General features: G+C 40.2%; 1 protein-coding gene across 1 annotated transcript in view; it reads right to left on the bottom strand.

The window, feature by feature from the left end:
- EIF2AK4 (eukaryotic translation initiation factor 2 alpha kinase 4) overlaps nt 1-21594 on the bottom strand; it is a 111286-nt gene that overhangs the window by 26175 nt on the left and 63517 nt on the right. The window contains exons 14-26 of the mRNA XM_019644852.1: nt 20897-20954; nt 19897-19976; nt 17153-17254; nt 15603-15656; nt 13168-13404; nt 11857-11932; nt 11136-11257; nt 8920-8969; nt 7793-7961; nt 6256-6372; nt 4677-4742; nt 854-1024; nt 189-323 (exon numbers count right to left, since the gene is read on the bottom strand). Coding sequence (XP_019500397.1) covers nt 189-323; nt 854-1024; nt 4677-4742; nt 6256-6372; nt 7793-7961; nt 8920-8969; nt 11136-11257; nt 11857-11932; nt 13168-13404; nt 15603-15656; nt 17153-17254; nt 19897-19976; nt 20897-20954 — 1437 coding nt within the window. The remainder of the gene's footprint in view (nt 1-188; nt 324-853; nt 1025-4676; nt 4743-6255; nt 6373-7792; nt 7962-8919; nt 8970-11135; nt 11258-11856; nt 11933-13167; nt 13405-15602; nt 15657-17152; nt 17255-19896; nt 19977-20896; nt 20955-21594) is intronic.

The following is a 21594-nucleotide window of genomic DNA, read 5'->3' as shown; positions in this document are numbered from 1 at the left end:
AAAAAAAAGTTTAAAAACATTACAAATGTGGTTCACAAGACATTTCTATTCCTAGAAGATTTACAGGTGTTCAATTATATGACTGGTTGAATTTTTCTGTGGGTTTGAAAAAAAATCACCAACATAACAAGTTAGGGAGAAATGAAATTAAGCCATAAAAGATGAAATAAATACAGGGCAACCCTCACCAGCAGGTCGTATCTGCCACCAGCTGCAAGGATTTCAGAGATAGCCCTTTGCCTCCGTCTGATGAGTGCTATGAACTGGAAGACAATCCCGCTGTGCTGCTGCACCTTGTAAACCAGGCCCAAATTGATCAAAACCTGTTAAGTGAAATGCCACATGAATGTGTCAGGGGCTCCGTGTTCCATTGGTAGCATCAGAAAAATGTACACAGCATAAACCAAGTATTCAGTAAGAGCTGACACAAAGTCTGTTTAGCTATAGATTGCCAAGTAAGAGAACTCTGCTCTCTTCAAAAATAACCACTTCTCTGAGGCCGACATACTAAGAATTGCTGAATGATAGAAACTGTGACGCTTGCAAAGAAATTCTGATTTAAGTAAAAATTATTATTAGCTATCAAATGTTCCAAAATGTAGAAAGCAGAGTTCTTCTGGAAAAAATAAAACACTTATTAGCGTTAATAAAACCCATCCCTTTGTTTTTTTTTTTTTAGCTGAGCCATCCTGCCACCTGTTGGCAGCTCAGATAGGGCGGGACTCAAACTGCTGTTGCTCAGAGCTCACACTCTTGAGCGAGCTTTTAATCAACTTAGCCACTCGGCTGGCCCCCATTTCCCCTTTGTGCTGTTATGAATGCTACAAACACCAGAATCAAACAATTGCCAAACCTGTAACTTTATGCCAAGTTTCTTCAACAGTCCGACAACCTCCTCTAGATCTTTTAAGCCATACTTCACCAATTGGGCAATGCCTGTTTTCTGTTTTATTAATGAATTTATTGTTGGTGTTAGATCTTGCAGATCTCCCTTCTGCTCGATAAATTTGTAGAGTCGACACAGCTAGAAAGCAAAGAGACGTAGTTAGCTTCCAGCCCACGGCCAGGAGGACTTGCTTTGCACTGTGTTCCATACACACAGAGGGCCCCAGCAGAGCTTTGCACTGCCAAGAGGGGAACTTTGTAGTTGAGGGTTATATTAGCCTTTACCATAATCTCAATCGAGGATTATCCTTTTCCAGCAACTCTAAGGCACCTACTCCCAGTTTATTTTTAGTCACACAAACCTACAGCTAATGCTGACCCCAGCAGAGCAGACCTTGGCACTAGCAGAGCCTCCATTAACGATATATTTTCAAGCCAGTCTTGTTCCCCTTCTCATCCTCATTCTCATGAATTCCCATTTTGACAGGCACACAAATGGGGGGCAGGAAGGCAAAAACTAACTCATCCTAATATATATATATATTTTAAAGATTTTTATTGGGGAATTGGGGGATGGGAACAGCGCTGGGGAATTGGGGGGAGGGGAACAGACAAGTTGCTGTCGTTTTGTTCTTCAGTCTAGTTGTGGAGGACGTTGCTTCACTGGCCCAAGTTGGCACCATCATTGCGCTCTTCCCGGGTGAGGCAGATCAGTCGCCCGCTTCTGGACGGCCGCTCATGGTGGCTGATGGCCGCTCACACTGGCTGCGGGCTACACACGGTAGTTTATAGCAGCCCACTGCAACAGGGGCTGCAGCCTGTGCCGTCGCCGGTGACTCACGGCAGCCCAGCTCCAGGTTGAGCTGTTTCAGCATCTTAGCTGTAGAGGGCAGTGTCACTGGCCCTCATATGTGGGATCCAAACCGGGGCCCTCTGGCGTACGAAGCCAGTTCTTAACCATCGCGTCACTTGGCCGGCCCTGACTCATCCTAACATTATCACACCCAGTCAGCCAGAAATCCCCTCTCCTCCCTTTCCTTGAATGGAATGCAGCTCATATGTCATCTCCTGCAGACATCCTCCTGATCTTTCCTTCTCTCTGCTCACACCTTGATCCCAGCTCCCACCTCTCACCAGCTGTACACATCGTCCTCCCCAGGAAAGGGCAGTGGCTGGTGATGATCTCTGTGGGCCAGGCACAGTCCCTGGCATGGAACAGGTGAAAGGAAATAACTAGGATCCTAAGACCAGAGAGAAAACTCCCAGGAGCTGAATAGAAATTAACACAAAATTATAACTATTTTAAGGTTGTAGGCAAGCAGAACCTGGTTCAACTATAAACTGGCACCTAGAGGGCCGGCCGAGTGGCTCGTTGGTTAAGAGTTGGCTTGGGAGCGCGAGCTCTGAGCAGCAGGGCTGCCAGTTCGGATCCCACATGGGCCAGTGATGCTGTGCCCTCTACAGCTAAGATGGTGAACAACAGCTCAACCTGGAGCTGGGCTGCCGTGAGTTGCTGGCGACGGCATAGGCTGCAGCCCCTGCTGCAGCGGGCTGCCATGAGCTACCATGAGTGACCAGCAGCCAGCATGAGCAGCTGGCAGCCGACGTGAGCTGCCGTGAGCCGCCGTCCAAAGGCCGGCAACTGATCTGCCATAGCTGGGAAGAGCGTAATGATCACAATACCAACTTGGGCCAGTGAAGCGACGTCCTCCACAACTAGACTGAAGAACAAAAGACAGCAACTTGTCTGTTCCCCTTCCCTGATTCCCCAACACTGTTCCCTATCCCAATTCCTCATTAAAAAAAAAAAATCTAAAAAAAATAAAAAATCTAAAAAAACCCCAAAACTGGCACCTAGAAACTAAGAGCTGAATGAAGACTTAGCTTAATATTAGTTTAATATAATAATCTTAAGTCATTTGTAGTTTTTAAAAAATCCTAAAAGTGTTAAAATCTATAATCTCTTTACTAAAGATAAAATATTTAATTTTATTTGTCTCATTAAAATTTTCTTCTTAATAAATTATTTCTTCTCAATAAATTTTAACATTAAATTATCCCATTAATAAAATACCGGAAGCACTAGAGTCAAAAATCCCTAGGCTTGGGTCCATATCCTATCATCAGCTAACTCCAGGTCACTTTGGGCAAGTCACGGTATCTCTTTGGGCCTTAGGGCCTCATCTGTAAAACAAGAAGACTGGGCCAGATATTTGAAACTCTTTTGCAATCTTTCTACTCCCTTTTAAAAATATCATTAGAGTTACATTTTTAATACCAACTGCCTTTATTAGATACTAATTTTTCTATTTTCAACCAATCAAACATACAACTTTGAAATAATGTTTATCATCATCAAAAGACCAGTGGATTTCGCAAAAAGAAGCTATTTTAGCAACAATGCAGCTTTCATGTGCAAGTGTGAAATATTTTTGAAAATGTGACATTAGTTCCAAGAACTTTGGGGGAGTAAACCTTCAGGTAAGAAATTACTGAACTGGGCAGTTCCTTGAACACAGTTTTTGTGCTATTTATACATGGGCCTATTCATACACATAGTTATGTGTTGTGTACATGTCTAGGGTATCATTTAAATACCATGCTTCATATTAGACTATTATGCCATTGGGTTACTTTGCATAGCATTAATAAACATCTCCTCTGATATTTAACACTTAAAATTTAAGCTGGCTAAATTTCTAGAACTCCTAGTGCTATGTCTCTGGTTTACTTTCCCTATCTGCAAACTGTATGGGTGATTTCTTTAAACTGTGGTCTACGTGTACCCTGTGAAAGTTGTTTTAAAGAGATGAGTGTAGATATATGAGTATGCTGCAATGTATCCCTTCATGGCTTTTTAAAGGCCAATATGAGTTAAGATGTTGAAAGCAGTCTGTAGACTCCACAACTTACTCTCCGCTATATCCCTAGCACTCTGCCTGCAACACTGTAGGTGTCCAAAAAAATTGAATGACTGTCTGTCTGGTGTATAATCATATTTTAATCTACTCCATAGTGAATTCTGCTGACCACCACAGGATCACGTAATTGAGTGTCAGACCAGGGTCTAGAAGAGTTCTGGGAAAGTTTTTGTTTGTTTAAAATCTCTCTTCTTATATAAACATTCAGAAAAATGTAAGAAATCTCTGTTGTCTTCTGCCTTTTAGGGACTCAGTTAAGTGTGGGTTACTATGCCAAAGATCTGGGCCCAATCTTATGCCTGTAGAGAGAATACAACAAACCTGGTGATCCTGTGAGATGTTTCTCATGGCCAATGGGAACAAATGCAAGATTTTATAAATAGGAAATGTACCAGAAAAGCAAGAGCTTTGATTAGACTCAGAGGTGACAGAAGATGGGGGTGGGGTGGGGTGTGGAATGGGTGGAGACACAAATGAGTCTGCAGAGCTCCGTGCCTCATTCTAGTCCCATGGGATCTATTTCAGAAGAGGACAGCTAGTCCCAGGTCTGCTCAGCAGGAGGCTCCACGAAGCAGAGCCTTTACAAGGGGTGTGACAGAGAAGAATCTGGAGATGGAGCAAGAACAGGGTGATTACAGCACATTAAGCAGCAGTGGGGAGAGGCATTCTTTGATCACAGCACTGTTTCTCTCTTCCCCTAATCCCAGAGGTTGCCATGGTACCTATTAACGCTCAAGGGAACAACTGTCTGTGAGGCGGCAGGAAATGCTGCTGCCTTACTGCAGCAAGAATTTGGTGACATTTTTCTGGTACCAGAATCACAGAAAGAGCTGTAATAACACCATTAGGAGGTACTTACGCTATACTTACACTATTAGGAGACAAAGACAGATTACAAAATTTAGCTTCCACTTCTCTCCTTGTCAGCTTTTCTGTCTAATATAGAAAAAAAAAAAAAAAAGTAACAATGAGTGATCAAACTGGCCCTGAGCAAGATACAATTTCCAGGCTAATTCTGACAAGTACACCCTTCATTTTGGACAAACTCCTCCTAATCATCAAGGATGGATTAATTCTGTGATTTACAAAAAAATTTTTTTTCCAAGTTACTTATAAAATTGAAACTAACATTGTTTTAAAACTTGAAAAACCCTGACATAAAAGAATTTAAAAGGGGTAAGTTGCACTTGCTAATTGGTGAGGCGACCCATAGTTGGACAGGCTTAACCAGGGTGTTTCTGTTTGGGTGGGGAGGGGGGTCAATGGATCTGTGTTCCCCTAATAAAAACCATGCACTGACAGGCTCAGCATTTCATCCCATGCTGGCAGTTAGGCTGTGGCAGTGGGATATGAACAAGGCTGACCTGAAACCCCTCAGTACGATCCCTGGGGTTTCTGACAGTGTCCGACTGACATCATCATATTGTATCTGTCACTGCTAAAAAGCAGTAGCACTTTTGGGGGAGGAAAGAACCACTAGAAACAAACAGTAATATTATGGCCCTCAGGGGTACCTGCCAGATGAAAGAAAAGCTAGTTAAGCCTTTCGGTGTATAAAACACAATAAGCCATAATGGACTTCTACTATTTGTTCTGCCTTAATCATAGACTGGCACCGTTACTGAGTCTCCCGGGTGCCTCTTATTTATGATAAAAACAACATTTAACATGAAGGGAAATTAGAAAAGATAAGCATTCACCTCCATCCAAGCCCCATAATATAACACTATCTCAGATTCTCAATGTTTTCCCTCCAAGCTCCGCACATACGATAAAGAACCTGCACATGTACTACAGAGTAATGAATATTACGATGCAGCTAATAAGAGTAACTGGAGTTGCCACTGCCCCAGTCCCGCAGGAAGGAGTGTTAAGTGAGGCCCCAACAGAGACTGAAGCCACTCTTCCCCAATGCAACCAATCCAAAACCATAAATGACGTTCCTGAATAACGCGGGCAGGTTGGAAGAATTCAGGGCAGGGCATAAGTCTCTCATTCTCAATCTTAACACTCCTTTTTCTTGGCCTCTGTAAGGTACATATAACAACAGCACTTGTGAGGATGGAGTGAGTTATTCCACCTGAAGAGCTTAGAATATGCTGGGTATAGGGGTAGGTGCTCAGTGAAGGTCTTTTTTTTTTTTTCCTTGAGAAGTAGTTTAGTGAAGAACTTTATTATCTTACAAATTAAATAAGATAATTCAATCTTTTGAAATCCAAAGTTAAAAAAAATCACCCTGGAGGTCTCTAGTAGTACAAGGCTTAGTCCAGAATAAAAGCTCAACCAATATTTGCTAACTGTTTATATAATCAAAGCTAACTGGCTCTTTTACCTTATAGCAGTGAGGGAGGAGACAAAACTCATAATTATAGTTTAGTTACGGCAGTAAGAAAATGCTCATGAACTAATATTATCCTTCAGTATCATGTCAAAGTAATTTAATGTTTACCACGGCATCATACAGGATAATGTATACTTGACTGAGTTTATCTTCTGGGATCCCACAGTGTAAGAGTATTGCTTTCAATAACATGGTATGGTTCAAGTAAATACTGTAATTTCTTTCCTAGGATACAAAAAAAAAAAAAAATTTTTTTTCATTATAAAAGCAATATAGGTACACGACCAAATCTAGACTCTTACCACCAATTTAGCGTCCTAATACATGGGCGGACTGCACACAGAAGACTGAATTTTAGCATATTACTTTCTAGCTTATTTTTTCATATACATTCTTTTCACATTGTTGTAGTCAAAGAGTATAATATAATTTACCACTTTATTACACACATCAAAAATACCTTGGCCTTAGGGCCAGCCGAGTGGCTCAGTTGGTTAAGAGCTCGCTCAAGGGTTTGAGCTCTGAGCAACAATGGTTCGAGTCCGGCCTGAGCTGAGCTGCTACTGAGCTGCCAACAGGTGGCAGGATGGCTCAGCTAAAAGGAAAAAAAAAAAAATACCTTGGCCTTCAGCTGTTAAAAAGCCGGAGCAAATTCACACAGATTTTAAGAGGGAAAGGATCTGGTTCAATAGTAACTGACTAAGCACAGGCTGGTGGAATGGTTATCGTTAATTTTGTGCACACAAGCCCATTAATGAGCATTCAGAGTCAGAGCTGTGTGCTGAGCTAAGTGCAGTGGGGCATACAGAAAAGCAGATACATGGGCTCCACCCTGAAAGGGCACACACTCTGACTGAATAACTAACGGACACAACTCAAGGAAGTGGTGATGTCTCATCTCAAGTGCTGTCAGTGCGAGTGGGAAAGAACAGGTGGCTGGCCCATCAAGCAGGGAAGAGTCAGGCTTCCTGGGGGAGAGAGAGCCCAAACCATGGCTGGGAGGAAGCAATCATTCAAGACAAGCGAACACCATGACTGACGGCACTGTGGTGGGAGTGCATGGGGCAAGCGTGTGGGATGGGGGGAAAGGCCTAAGGAGAGCAAATCGTTGTGCTAGAAGCAGTCTCCACTGCCTAGGTAGTATGCAAACATGAGGAAGCAGACACTGAGGGTTCTAAACAGGGTACAAATGTACTAAAAGCATTCTAGGAATCTTAGACTAATTTCTTGTATTTTGGAAGAGTAGGCAGAGAAACAGCCTTCCCTCAAAACAAAACAGACAAAAACAAGACCCTTCCTTGTCAAGGCAGAGGTAAGAGTCTGAAGTAAACCACAAAAGCAATATCATCAAACTCTTTTCTTTAAGAGTTTGCTCAAGAGTGCGAGCTCTGAGCAACAGCGGTTCAATGCCTGGCCCGAGCTGAGCTGCCGCTGAGCTGCCAACAGGTGGCAGGATGGCTCAGCTTAAAAAAACAAACTAACAAACAAATAAACAAAGCAATGCATGCAAACTATTTTCAGTTGCTTTAGTAAAACTGATTCCTGCCAGCACACACTGAGGAGTTCTGTAGGCGGTGACTTCCCCCCATGTTGGGCAAAGGACCTTAGTGTGATAATCTGGGAAAGTTAGAATACGGAAAGGAACCTGAAGAGCTGGAAATTCTTGGATGATTTCATAGATAGTGTAGATGATTTCAGCAGTGGGCAGAGAGCTATTGGTGGTAGAGGTGACGATATCAAATGCACATTCCAGAAGTTCTTTGGGATGAAATCGGTCCAACTTGCGAGGTCTGAACACACGTTCTATGCAGTATCTGGAGAGAAAAACCGGATTTCTAAGGTCATTGCTTCCTGGAATCAAGTATGCATAACAGATTGTTGAACAAGATAAAAGAAACAACTATGAAAAAGTTAATCAGTGGTACAACCAAGAGAGCTTAAAGATAGACCCGCCCAGAACAGTCTTGCCTAGTGCTCTAGGTTTCAATTCTCAGTTTTTCCATTATTAAACTATGGGGCTCACTTTTTTTTAATGTCTGAAATTGAGAAGAAATTACACACAAAAATAATTTTACCTTAAGTGCTTGCTTCCTACACAGTGATACCCACACCTTAGGACTATGACTATTAATTGTTCACTTGCAGCTGAGCATAAAGGCCTCTAAAGAGCTTTGATTTCTTTGAGGAAGAAAGCTTCAAAGTAGGGTGCCTCATTGACAACAATACTGTTACAATTCATGAAGACCTCAGTGTTAGACCCCTATGGTACCTGAATGTACAGAAAACCTTTCTCCAGTGCTAAGTGCCTGGAGCGCCCCAGTGTTCACTGCTCCTGCTGGGTTTACTCCACTTCCCTACACACAGCTTTTGTTCAGCTGCCTGTGTAGGCAGTTTTCACATCGGGACCACTGGCCATTTGTCCCTCCAATTAAATTTTAAAAGGGGCCCCCTGTGATCAAGAATAGCCAGATGGTTTTTTCAAGCCACCATTTGTGAAAATAATTATTATGTTGCTTGGGGACATTTAGAAGTCACAGAATAGACCACAGGAGCTTCAGGGTAGTTACCCAACTGCTTCCTTTCTTCTAAAGAGGAGGCTGGCTGTCCTCATCACCTTATAGAAAGGGTTACTATGGCTGGGTGTTTTGACCATATTCCAAGCTCAATACTTTAAACCCTAAATTCTTTACTGTGTAAGGATCACAGAAGATAAGACATTTGTCTTGGTTTTCTTTCCCACATCCACCAAATGAAACCCCCTCTGTTTCTTACCGTTTTAAATTCAATATATTATTTCTTGCCACATATCTTGCAAAAGGAACCTGAAAAATAAAGTTTCAAAGGTCAATGTCAAGATGTGTCAACTAGCACACTCCTTTTGGGTGTTTTTAATCACAGCTTTATTGAGATACAACTCACATACCATAAAGTTCACCCTTTGAAAGTGTACATTCATTGGTTTTTAGTACAGTCACAAAGGTGTGCACTGCTTATTCACATTCCTTGAACCGTTCCTGAGTGTGTCAGTCAGCAGCAGACTGGTATTCTCTCTTGTGGTGAGTTTCCTGATTTTCCTATCAGTCTTTAAGGAGAAATTCTTAATAATCACCCACTAATAATCGCCACAACTTATAAAACCATTTTGAGATTGTCCCAAGAGATCTGATAGTATCACTAACTAATGGGTCAAATTTTCAAAGGGTAAATACTTTTTATATTTTTGGAATTGACTATTAGCTCACAGAAAGGGGGTAGATGTTTAAAAATCTACACTTTAGTCTCCTAATGTCTAGAGAAGCAGCAGCCAGTTTTAAGAATAGCTATGTAAATGTTTGTACATCGACACTTTCTTTAACAGAGCCCAAAAGTCTGATATACTATTTACTCCTCTCTCACTCAAAATAACCACACGTCACTTTCTTTATTGTAGAAGAAAAACAGAAGCCAAGAATATGGAAGGAATTTTTTCTGAAAACATGTTCTTGCAATAAGCTGCACGACATACATATGAAAAAGAAACTGCCTTGATTCCATAACGCCTCCAGAAAAATATGGTTAAAGGTTCAGTATATTCTTCCACACTTCACTCTGTGGCGATACAAACAAGCTGGTGTGTGCTGTTATTCACACGCATGTGAGAGCACGTTTCCATCTCACACATACCAGGTGATGCAAATGTATAGTGCACCCACCATATGCACACACTCAGTTGGTTTTTTAAAAAAAGTTTCTTTCTTTCTTTATAACAAAAATAGGATATTAGAGTTCCTTTTAAACTCAGTTTTTTTTTTTCCAGCTAACAATATACATTGGACATTTCTACAGATCAAATATAGATATGGATATACCTAAATATATATGTATTTTGACCTTATACCTCATTAATATTCCATAAGAAATTATTCAACCATTTTCCTACAGATGAACATGCAATTTCAGTTTTTGACCACTATAATATGACAGTGAACATCCTTTTAATATTCATACACCAATATTCATAAACCAATATATGTTTATTTTCTTTAAATCAATTCCGCAGGTGGAATAGCTGATTCAAAGGGTATAGCATATGCATAAAATTTTTTTTTAGTTTTATTAAATACTTTCAGATTGCTTTTCTAAAGGTTTACAATTTACATCAGCAACATATGAAAGTACCTATTTTCCTACCTCCTTGTCCTATCTGGATATTAATTTAAATATTTTTGCCCATCTGATGGGTGAAGTGGTGATACCTTTGCTTTGCAGTGCTTCATTATTAGTGAGGCTGAACATCTTTTCAGAAGTTTATCAGCCCTGTGCATTTTCTCTTCTGAGAACTGCCTGGTTATATCCTTTGCTCATCCCTCTACTTATACGTGCTTTCTGTACATTAGTGGTATTAAACGCTTGTGTGTCTTACAAACATATAGTGGTAGAGATGGGCCTGTTAGCAGCCAGCACTATGTGGGTGAGTGAATGACTGGTAAGACTGTAGCTGTCAAAGAGAACCCTGGGGATCAGAAGAAAGCATGAGCAAAATTCAGCATACCTAATTAGCAGAGATACTGCTGTTACAAGAATTTAATTGCTCTAGACACGAACATATTAGGAAGTTACTGGAGATCTAGCCAGGAAATAAAGAAAAAACTCATTTATTTGTCTGAGTTGCCTGGGTTAACTTGCTATGGTTATTCGACAGAGCTCAACATAAGAGGTACAGACATGGCACCTCCAATGCAGGGTTCGGGTTTCTAGGGCCAAAAGCACTTGTACTATTAGCAAAGTGGATGTACACAAGGCCAAGTGTTTACTAAATTCCTAGGAAACATTTAGTAAAGCTCTCACCCTGGTAACTTCCATAAGAATACGTTTCCTAAGGGTGACATTTAGATTATAAGTCTGGCAAAAAAAAAAAAAAGATTGGTGGGGGTAATCCTTGAACAGATGTGCCACCCCTGTGACTAGACACGGCATCCGAACTGTCAGCAGAGTGCTCCGAGACTCACCCTCAGGTCGAAAGGAAGCATCACCAACATCCCGCTGTGGTCCATAAACAAGGCAGCTTCGTTGTGCTCGTATATTTGCCTGTTTCGGGGAAGCAGCAGTGGGGTGCACAACTGGACAGCTCCTACACCAAATGAGAAAAAAACAACTGATCCTCAGGTTCTCCTTCTCCTAGGAAGCAAGTTAAAATGAACACAAAGCTGACAGTTAAATGTCTGCTACTGGGACTGTTGAAAGCATCATCAATCTATCTTTGATTCTCAATGGGAAGCTCATCTAAGGTTAAGTTTGTCAATCTAGTCACGTTTGTGACTCTATAACCAGCTTACCTAAGGTTAAGTTTGTCAATCTAGTCACATTTTTTACTCTACAACCAGCTGTACTTAGTAGCAAGGCTGTAATATTCAAATCTGTTTCTCCTCAACAAGCTGAGTTGTAAAACTAAGCTTAAATTTCACATGATGTCAGCTGCTTGTAACTGAATTTAAAAGTAAAATATGATTGCACCCAAACCCATTAACAGTACATTTTAATGATGATGAAAAAAATAATCTTTTGAGAAGGCATATGATTTTTTAAAAAGGACATACCACATTTTGAGGGGTAAAAAGTATAATTATTGCACTGTGTTGTACACCTGAAACTAATAAATAAAATTTAAAAAATCAAAAAAATTAAAAAAATCATAACCAAAAAAAAAATTAAATAAAAAAAAGGACATACCATGTCTTTTAAAGATGCGGATGATGGTTTCACACACGTGCTGCTGTATCTTGGCTGTACAGATTGAGAAGCTACCCTAAAATGACCAATTAAAATGTCATCAGAGCCTAATCAAAGGCATTACCCTAAAATATCAATGTGTGGCAGTCAGTGTTACATTGCTTATTCTCAGTATCACAAAAGACATCTCAACAAGTCGGTCCGTTTTTGAACACATTCAGGGAAGAAGAAACCACGTGTCTTGCACTATTGTCCTGCTTGAGGAGGAAAGCTAGGTTCACGGTCGAAGATCTTAACCACGTTGACATATGCCTTTTAGAAAGAGCTAGTCAAATATCCACGTTCTCCCTGAGGGCTCTCAGGGATGCTGGGGAGCAGTAAAACTCCTAACAGCAGTTGGCCCCCTCCCACATACTAAGGTGATTCACAGTGGGCCCCTTGAAAGCCACATGGCATTTACATATTTTGTAAAGACCTCCCTTTTTCATGTTTATTATAAAAGTGGTACCGTTTCACTAGCGAAAATTTAGAAACAATAGATGAAAAGACAAAAATAAAAAAGTCACCTATAATCCCGTATCTTTCTAATATTGTCAGACAGCAAAAACTGGCCCCTAAAATCAATAGTGATCTTCCACACATCTTACCACGACTTCCTCTACTAGGAAATTATCTATTTTAAGCATACAGAAACAGACAGACACTATAACAAAAATCTGTTATTACGCCCACCCAACTTTATGAAATTTTAACATTTTGCTATATTGCTTCAGATTGTGGTTGCTGTTTTTTGTTTGTTTGTTTTTTTAAAGAAAATATTGAAGGCTCCCAAGCTTAGCTATGCTTCAGAAACCACCTGGGAGCTTTCAGATCCTTGAGGTACCTCACATCTGGAGATTCCAAGTCATTAGAATGGATGTTGGTTGTTGGGTCTGGGCAGCTGTAGTGTCAAAGAGCTCCCAGGTGGCTCTGATGTGCAGCCAACATTGTGAGGGGCTGACTACTGATCTGGATGTGAGCAGATTGGATATTTTTGGCTCTGGGCAGCTGGGCCAGGGCTCAGTCTCTAAAAGCACTGCCTCTGAATCTCGTGGGAGGGTGGAAAGGGGGGTGGGTCAGGAATTCCTCCAAGAAAGTGATTAAGAGTGTGGCTCTTCCCAGAATAATGGATATGTACACATGCTGCATACCCAAACCTCAGATTCAGAATTTATGTTGGAGGCATTCAAGGTATCCATGAAAAGCAAGGAACTGACTTGACCCTTGCGTGCGCCAGGTTAAGCTCCCTCTGGAAGCCTGGCCTAAGCCCACCTTCAGGATGTCGCTGTCATAGGTGTAGTCGATGGCAGGGGGGATACGCTGGGAGAAGATCTGGGCCATCATGGTGCGGTAGGCCTTGCTGTCAGTGTTGGCCAGCGTGTGGTGCAGCACCTCGTGCAGCTCTGCCTCCTCCAGCTGGGGCGGGGGCAGCAGCTCGCTCCTCAGCAGCTCTGTGGCTGTAGGCCGCTTGGCTGGGTCATGGTTCAACAGCCAGGAGATGACAGACTTCTGCAACAAGACGTAGGCACACCAGTGATGCTCAGGAAGTCTCCTGATGAGCGGTGGTCGGGTCAGGTCAAAGAAAAGACACCCCAATTCTCGCACTTAGTTTGGTGCATTTTAATTTCTGAAATCTCAGAATTTGTCACTTTCCCCCCTGCACATCATTATGGCCATAGTGTTGTGCAAACAGGTAATATGAGTGTCTCTTAAAAAGTAGAGGCCCTTTTCCTATTTTATTGTCATAAAGGACCCCCAAAATCCTCAACAACTGCTTAGAAGTAGAAGGTAGGCCTTCTAAACACACAAAATATTGTATCAAAAAAGATATGAGAACATAAAACAAATACCTTTGGATATCTAATTTTACTAGAATGTATGGTAGCTGCTGGAATCCTTACAGCGGTGTAAAACATCTTTCTATTTTTTTCTGCTCCACTTATGTTATCTGTATTGATACCATTCCCTAGAATTCTCTTGATTTATGTTATTCTTTATCATATCGTCACAGCTACTACCTCACCAAGTAGGGAACTATTTGAAGGCAACCTAAGCCTTTGAAAGGTTTCTTAATTCTCTTGTTTATCATAAGGATTTATAAGGAGTTAGAGGAATATTTAAGATCAGAAAATTTCAATTTTTAGATGAAACTTATCTTCTAATGATATATCTTTAATATATGTTCTCCCTCTTTCCCTTAAATCCTACCTGTGTTAGGATGAAATTTAGGTAATTACTTTTCATGTAAAGAAAGGAATTCACATGATACAACTTTTATAAAAAGGTATGTTAAATTAAACTGGTAAAAACAATACTCTGTTGAGCACAACAGACCCTGTTACACTGCTTAATTTCTGTGTGTAGCAAAGATTGTGTCACTCTCAGTCTACAAGCATTTTCTATGCTGCTCCTTTCAGATGAAAAAAGCAACGACTGTGATGTGGCAATGGTAGTGGTTTTGTTGTGGTGGTTTTGGTGTCGATTTTACACAGTCCAAATGCAAATGCTCAAGGGTATCTAATAAGTACCTGTGATGGACAACAATCACTGTTGAGAGAAATGGCTTGTATAGTTGCTCTGGTGTGTGCAGTTTAATACAGTTGCTATGCCACCACAGCCGCCAACATGTGGAAATGCTGAGAGGCTGACCTTGTTAGAGGGAAAGGCTATGAAATGAACCTTTACTTATGACATCCAGAAACACAGGAAGTGACTCAGTTTAAAAAAAATCATAACAACAAAAGAAGCAGAAACACAACTCAATATATTTTCCAATGGTTCTTCACTAATTCAATAGATGAGGCAGAAAGGGTCCCTCTAGCCACAGATGTCACGTTAAACGACACCAAATTACAGGATGTTAGTGCTGATATATAAAGGGTATTTAATCCCTTTATTTTACAGGTGAGGAAAAATAAAGTCTAGAAAAGTTAAGTGACTTGTCCATCCGATATATAACCAGTAAGTAAGAAATAGCAAACTAATGTAATGTTCTAGCTAGGTTTCTGTTCTCAACATTAATAATTTAAATAAGAAACTTTTGCCTTGGTTATAATTGTTAAGGAAAGTCAGTTTAAGGAATAAACTTCCATATGACAAGAGTATTAACCAAGAACGCTGCACCGAGACAAACCAGCATTAAGAAGAAATGCACACCAGAAGTGCAATACACAAATTCACTAATAAATACTCTGGATGCCAATATTAACCTATGACACGCTTACATACACACTCAGAGATTTATAACATGGAGAATTTATTTTGCTTTAAAATACTGTAACATCAGACTGTCCAGTCTTCCCCTTTACAGTCTGAGCTACTTTAACCACAAAACAGAACACAACTATAGTTTTAAATTATTTTTTCTTTTCTTAAAGTCCCAAGCTTTCTCTAAAACAATGAGCTGTAAAAGTACTCTTTTTTTTTTTTCAACAGCTGAGCCAAGTTTCCAAGTAGCACTTCAAAAGCACAATGAACCACACAAAAGAACCCTGTTTGTTCATTTTCAATGCCAATTCTTGGCATTTATGGTGTGTTTCAAGTCTAGTAACATTTTAAGTGCTTTATCTTTTGAATCCCCTTCCCCCCTGCCACATTGTTCCCAGGACACAAGAGAATGAGTGGCAGAAGATTGCTAATTGAAAAAGAAGAAAAATAGTAATTAAAATCCAAGAGTGAAGATAGTAATTAAAGCACCAGAAAATTACCTGCTTTGTGTGTTCTCCATCATCGAAGTCTTCTGGAAACTTAGGTGAAGTGGGCTGAAAGAATATTATATTCAAATCAGCAAGTGCTTGGCAGACTGCCACAGTGAGAGCATTTATTCACCAGAGGTAAGAAAATCAAACAGTCATGAAAATCTGCTAATAAGGGAAAACTGATGTGATACCTTTTTGAAACCCAATGCACGTCCTTCCAAGTACATACACATTATTTTAATATAAATTTTACCCAAATGACAGCCTAGGTGATAGAAAGCACCTCATCTGAGGGCAAAGGTATTTTAAAATCAAATGGTTTCAGAGAAAGACAAAGTAACTTTATTAAAGGCACAGATGAAAAAAGGCAAAAACACCAAACCCCAATGCAGAGTAAGAGGAAAACATTAACACTGAAATCTCTAATTCCCAAAAAGTTCTCACCTTTCTGGTAAATAAGACCTCAATCATAACAGTAACTTGACAATTTAGATATTCTTGAAATGAGAACAAACATGAATTTTAGACTAAAGAAAAGCACTTCATCAAAGGCATAATTCTCTAAGACTATTCCAAGTCAAGGCAAGGGCACAGCAACTTCATTTATTCCTATATTATATGAACATAGCTGTCCATGCTGTGTAATAATAATAAAATAATTCCAGTGTTTTCTAACACTGTTTCGCTCTGCTCAGGAAGGAAGAGAAAGGCTCTCTGTATCTCTTGTTCATGAATATGTAAATCTAAATCTCCCTCACCCAAACCTTACGTTCCACTTTCACCTTAATGCTGTTTCTAATGGGCATCCTTGACCTCACCCATTGTTGACATTAGTCCCTTTTCAGATTGGGCAATAACACAGGAAAGGGTTAATCCCAAAGAACACAAATGAAAATGTTATTGCCAAAAAAATTCAAGTGCCTGATATTTTTCCCAGACCCCTTTTAACTTCTGGTCATGGTGGTTTTCTTTGCTTTCTCTCTTTTTTTTTTTTTTTTAGCTGAGCCATCCTGCCACCTGTTGGCAGCTCAGCGGCAGTTTAGCTCAGGCCGGGAATCGAACCAGCGAGCCTGTTACTCAGAGCTCGCACTCTTGAGCAAGCTCTTAACCAACTGAGCCACTAGGCTGGCCTTCAAGGTGGTTTTCTTTAGGCATTACTACACCAGGTCCATTCAGATGGAACCTTTAATTTCTAGAACTAAATATCCATTATCCTGATCACCCACTGCCACTGCTGTAGTTGCATTGATATTATGCAAAATTTTTGGATTCCTCCTCTTTTAAAATTAAGAGTAAATCCCTCAGAAAATTTTTAAAAAATAACTATAACCTAGCAATTTCTCTAAGTAGGATTTCTAAAAATAAACAAAACGAAAGTTGCTCATCGCTGGAGGTGTGTAAACAGACGTAGATTGCCATTTACTAGAAACATAAAAAATTATAGCAGGATCACCTCTTCTCTGTTATAAATATCAGAAAAATACCCTGCACTGAATTCTGATGTCCATGCTAAGATTCAAGTTACTAGAAACTGATGCACTAAAACACCTGATACATACATCTCTGAGTTGGGTGAGAACAAAGATCCTTTCTGAGGCTGTGACCATGGGGTGATAGGACATCTCAAAGAAGATAATTCCCAGGCTGAAGAGGTCCACTTTCTGAGGAGGAAAAATAATTGTATTTAGACAGCCTTGATATGAACGTGCAATTTACCAGGGAATTAGAGAATGAGCACTGTTAGTTGGAACAAAATTTGCATAAGTGAAAAATAAGTCACTCTAGAAGAAATCTGATTTCTTCCAAAAGAGTATAAGGTATAAGGTATAGATGAGGTAAAATATTTGGCATGACTGTGCAACATTTTCCTTGAAAATTAATTATAACTGGTTTAGCTGGATATACAGATGTAGATAACCACTGGCTGAACCCTAAGAATAATCACTAAAATGCAAGGACCACCTTGATTTGCCAGAGGAATTTACTTTGCATCTTTACTAACCATCTCAAAAGTGAAACACAAACCAACACCTGCAGTTAACAGCAAAGATGAGCTATTGATTGCAAAACCATACCAGTGAGGATGGGAGAATGGCACAACAGAAAGATCATGTGATGAATCCTAACGAAGTATGAAAATATGAAAGCGCAAGTACAGAAGAAAAAGGTCAAGTCAGTGCAGAGTGTCGGGGGAAGGTGACTTTCAGAAGGCAGTATGCCAGCTTGAGGGGGCCTGCTCATGGAAACTGCTCACAGGCACAGAAGCCACTTTCAAGAAAAATTCTTGAATGGATTTGGATTCAAGGGTTAGTACAGGAGCCCCTCTAGTTATCACTAGTGACCCCTGAAGTCTTAAAAACAAACACTCATGGTGGTATTTCCTACATGTGTTGGCTACAGAAATTGTGGAACACACTGAAAAGCCCCAAGAATAAAAGAGCCCTTTTGTGGGTGACCACAATGCTATTGCTCAAGGATAGTTACTACTGATGTCTAAGATATGCATGTTTTGTGTTGTTGTTAATGTATATATACATGTACGCTGTAACTTTTATTCCCTTAATATAGCAAGAATCTTTTTCAGTATTATATCTTTTTTAAACAAGCTTCTAAAATATGGCTTTAATGACATATAGTATTCAATTACATGGGAGTTCCATAATTTACTTAACCAATTCTCTATTTTTAAACAGTTTAATCATTTTTCACTGTTATGTAAATAATGCTATGGTGAATCCCTTTTGCATTAATCTTTTTGGACCTTCTCTGGTTGTTTCCTTTGGATACATTTGAAAAGGTGGAACTGCTGGGCCAAAGAGTAGAGCCCTTTTAAGGATTTCATTATGCTATTCCAAACTGAACTCAAAGATGACACTGAAAGTGCCTTCCCACACCCACGGTGTGCACACGTCCATCTCCCCACACCCTCACCCTTGCTGGGTATTTGGAGGTCTGCCTCAGTGCTGTCACTGCCCAGAGCTGTCAGAACCGAAACCCAGGCTTGTAGTTCCACTGCAAGCCTGAAAATATGCTTTGATGTGAATTGCCTAGTATATTTAAAAAATTGAACTCTGCACCCTAAATGATCTCATCCAGTCTCATGACTTTAAATCCCATCTGTGTGCTGATGACTCTCAAATTTACACCTCTGACTCTGACCTTTCTTCTGAACTTGAATCTTGAACCTCACAGCCTACTGGACATTTCCTGCTGGATTTCTCAAGAGGCATTTCAAATTTCACATGCCTCAAACGGAATTTTCCTGCCATCTTTTCTTCCTTGTCCCCAGTGTCTTTCCTAACTATCCTTCCCCCAGCTGCTCCAGGCAGAAACCTGAGCACTGTCCTGTTTTTCTTCCTTTTCCTCATCCAACATGCCCTACATTAGGAAAACCGTTTTGCCAACCCCCCACCCCCACCCCCAAAGCATCTTTTATTAGCATGCTTCTCCCCATCTCACTTGCTACCACTTGCTCTGGTTCTAGCCATCGGTTGCTCCACCTGGACTTCTGCGAAACCTCCAGCAGCAGCTAGAGTGAAGTCTGTCACTCAGGATCCCTCAATGGCTCCCTGTGCACACTCCTTATCATGCTAAGCTGGCGCGGCCTGGTCTGGCCCCACCCTCCTTTCCAGCTTCACTTCGTGCCTCTCTCCCTATGCGGTACCCACAGGGACTTGCTTTATGACTGTCTTAAATGGGCCAAACTAGCTCTTACCCAGAGCCTTTCCTTTATGCATGCTATTTCTGGTGTTTCACCCCTTTTTTTCTCCCAGGCATGCTCCAACTTTGCAAGACTTTTCCCTTCTTCTTAATCCTAAAAGCCATCTTCTTGGGGAGGCCTTCTCTGGTCTATCTAAAGACTCTGTCTCCTATTTTTCTCTGGTCACTGGACTCCTTTTCTTCTTAGCTCTTATAACAATTTGTGGTTTTTTCTTTTATTTTTTAATTTATCATGTTTCATCCACTAATGGATAAGCTCCATGAGGGCTGGAATAAGACATCTGTCCTATTACTCAATTACCTTATTCCTTGTGTTGCCTGGACCTGGCAAGGAACCGGGTTAGTTCAAATCTATGGATGGATGGGGGGACCTGTAAGCTCCTCGGTGGCAACCATGCTAGCTTCAGTCACTGTCCTTGGGCACCACGTGTCCTGTTTGCTGTAGTCACTCAATATACATGTGAATATATGTATCGAGTGAGTGAATGTTCCTGACTATTTCAGCTGGTAACTAAACCCCAAATGCTGTGATCTTAATGTTCATACTATTATCTCACTCTTGAGACCTTTCCTTCCCCTTTACCTGGTTGTACGCAGATTTGGTGCTTCCTTGGACCTCTGGGCTTACATACAGAGCAGTGCCAACCATTCCAGTCAAGCGACCTGCACAGAAGAAGGTGGAGGGAAGGCTTTCCAATAAGAGGACTCAGAGAAGGCAAATTTTTATTTAAAAGAAAAAAAAAAGGTTTCTTAAGAGTGAGGCATGATCTGTTAACTGTTCACATTATCCGGAGGAAGAAACAGAGTGCATTTCACCAAGCGACTGATGCCAAGTCATGTATGGATGCATACTCTGTTCCACACAGGATGTCTTTGATGCTGCAGAGGACAGGCAGGGTCAGATGGAAGACCCGGGATGGCCCACATGGCTCAGGTCATGAGGTAACCTCACACAATCATGTGGGCTCAGACAAACTGTAACTGTCTACTCACGGTCGCCAATTACTCTAACTGAGGCTCTAATTTTTTTTAAAATAAAATTATTAATTTATTAAAAGTCTTACCATTAATTTATTACTATTATATATCAATGATAATATTGATGTTTCACTTTGAGGCTCTAATTTCTTAAGAGTTCTAAAGAATAATTAATACAGTGAAAAGGGGAAAAAATTAAAGCATTTTTATCATTTTGTTAATTTAATGAATAATGATAATTTACTTTAGGATAACATCTGTACAAATGAAAAACAGGTTTCGGATTAAGATATTTTATACTATATTGTATGCTTAAATTTTTTTGAAGAGGGCAGATCTTATGTTAAGTGTTCTTATCACAAAATGAATAAGTAAATAATATTAACAGTATAATAAGTAAAAGGGCAGGAGAAACTTTTGGAGGTGATGGAATATGCTTATGGCATACATTACCATGATGGTTTCATGGGTGTATATATAGCTCTAAAGTCCTCAGGTTGTATACATTACATATGCACAACTTTTTGTATGTAAAAAAAATAAGAGAGAGAAAAGAAATTTCGTGGTCTGCTTTTTCATACACAAATGAAATCTACTGGATTTACCTGACAGGTCTGATTTAATCAAGCGATCTCCTGACATATCATCTTGTTTTCCGTCAGCCTTAAAACACAAGTAAGCCAAATATCACATTAAAATGTTATATTATTCCATAGGAATAGATTATCCATTTCCAAATGAAGACTGAGTAAGAAATATTACACAGAAACCAGAATAATTATAATAATGCTTTTTTTGAGCTTAAAAATTTTTTTGTTTAGTTAGCCCACTAATGCAGGGCTTACGAGAACCAATGAGATCAAGAAGAAAAGAATTCACTCTAGAGCCCTTTCTTCATGGCAGAAACCCATGGGAGCTTATAGAAACAAATGCCAAAACAGAATCCATTACTAGGAAGAATAAGAGTATTTTAACAATAACAACCATCTCACTTTCTAACTTTCCTATTTATCTGGGTCAATTTTTACTCTTCTTTCCTTGACAAATCTATTCTACCATCACTGCGAACACCTCTCAGGTAGCCTCACCTTCCCCCACTGTATCTGTGACAGTGTTGTCTCATACATTACTCTAAATCACTTTTCTCCACAGGTTGCTTTATCTTTTTCTTTTTTTTTTTTTTTTTTGCTGAGCCATCCTGCCCCCTTTTGGCAGCTCAGCGGCTGCTCAGCTCAGGCCAGGAATTGAACCACTGTTGCTCACAGCTCAAACTCTTGAGCGAGCTCTTAACCAACTGAGCCAG

The sequence above is a fragment of the Hipposideros armiger genome, unplaced genomic scaffold (assembly GCF_001890085.2).
Source record: "Hipposideros armiger isolate ML-2016 unplaced genomic scaffold, ASM189008v1 scaffold_92, whole genome shotgun sequence".
Classification (NCBI taxonomy): Eukaryota; Metazoa; Chordata; class Mammalia; order Chiroptera; family Hipposideridae; genus Hipposideros; species Hipposideros armiger.
This window is presented reverse-complemented; position numbering and strand designations above follow the sequence as displayed.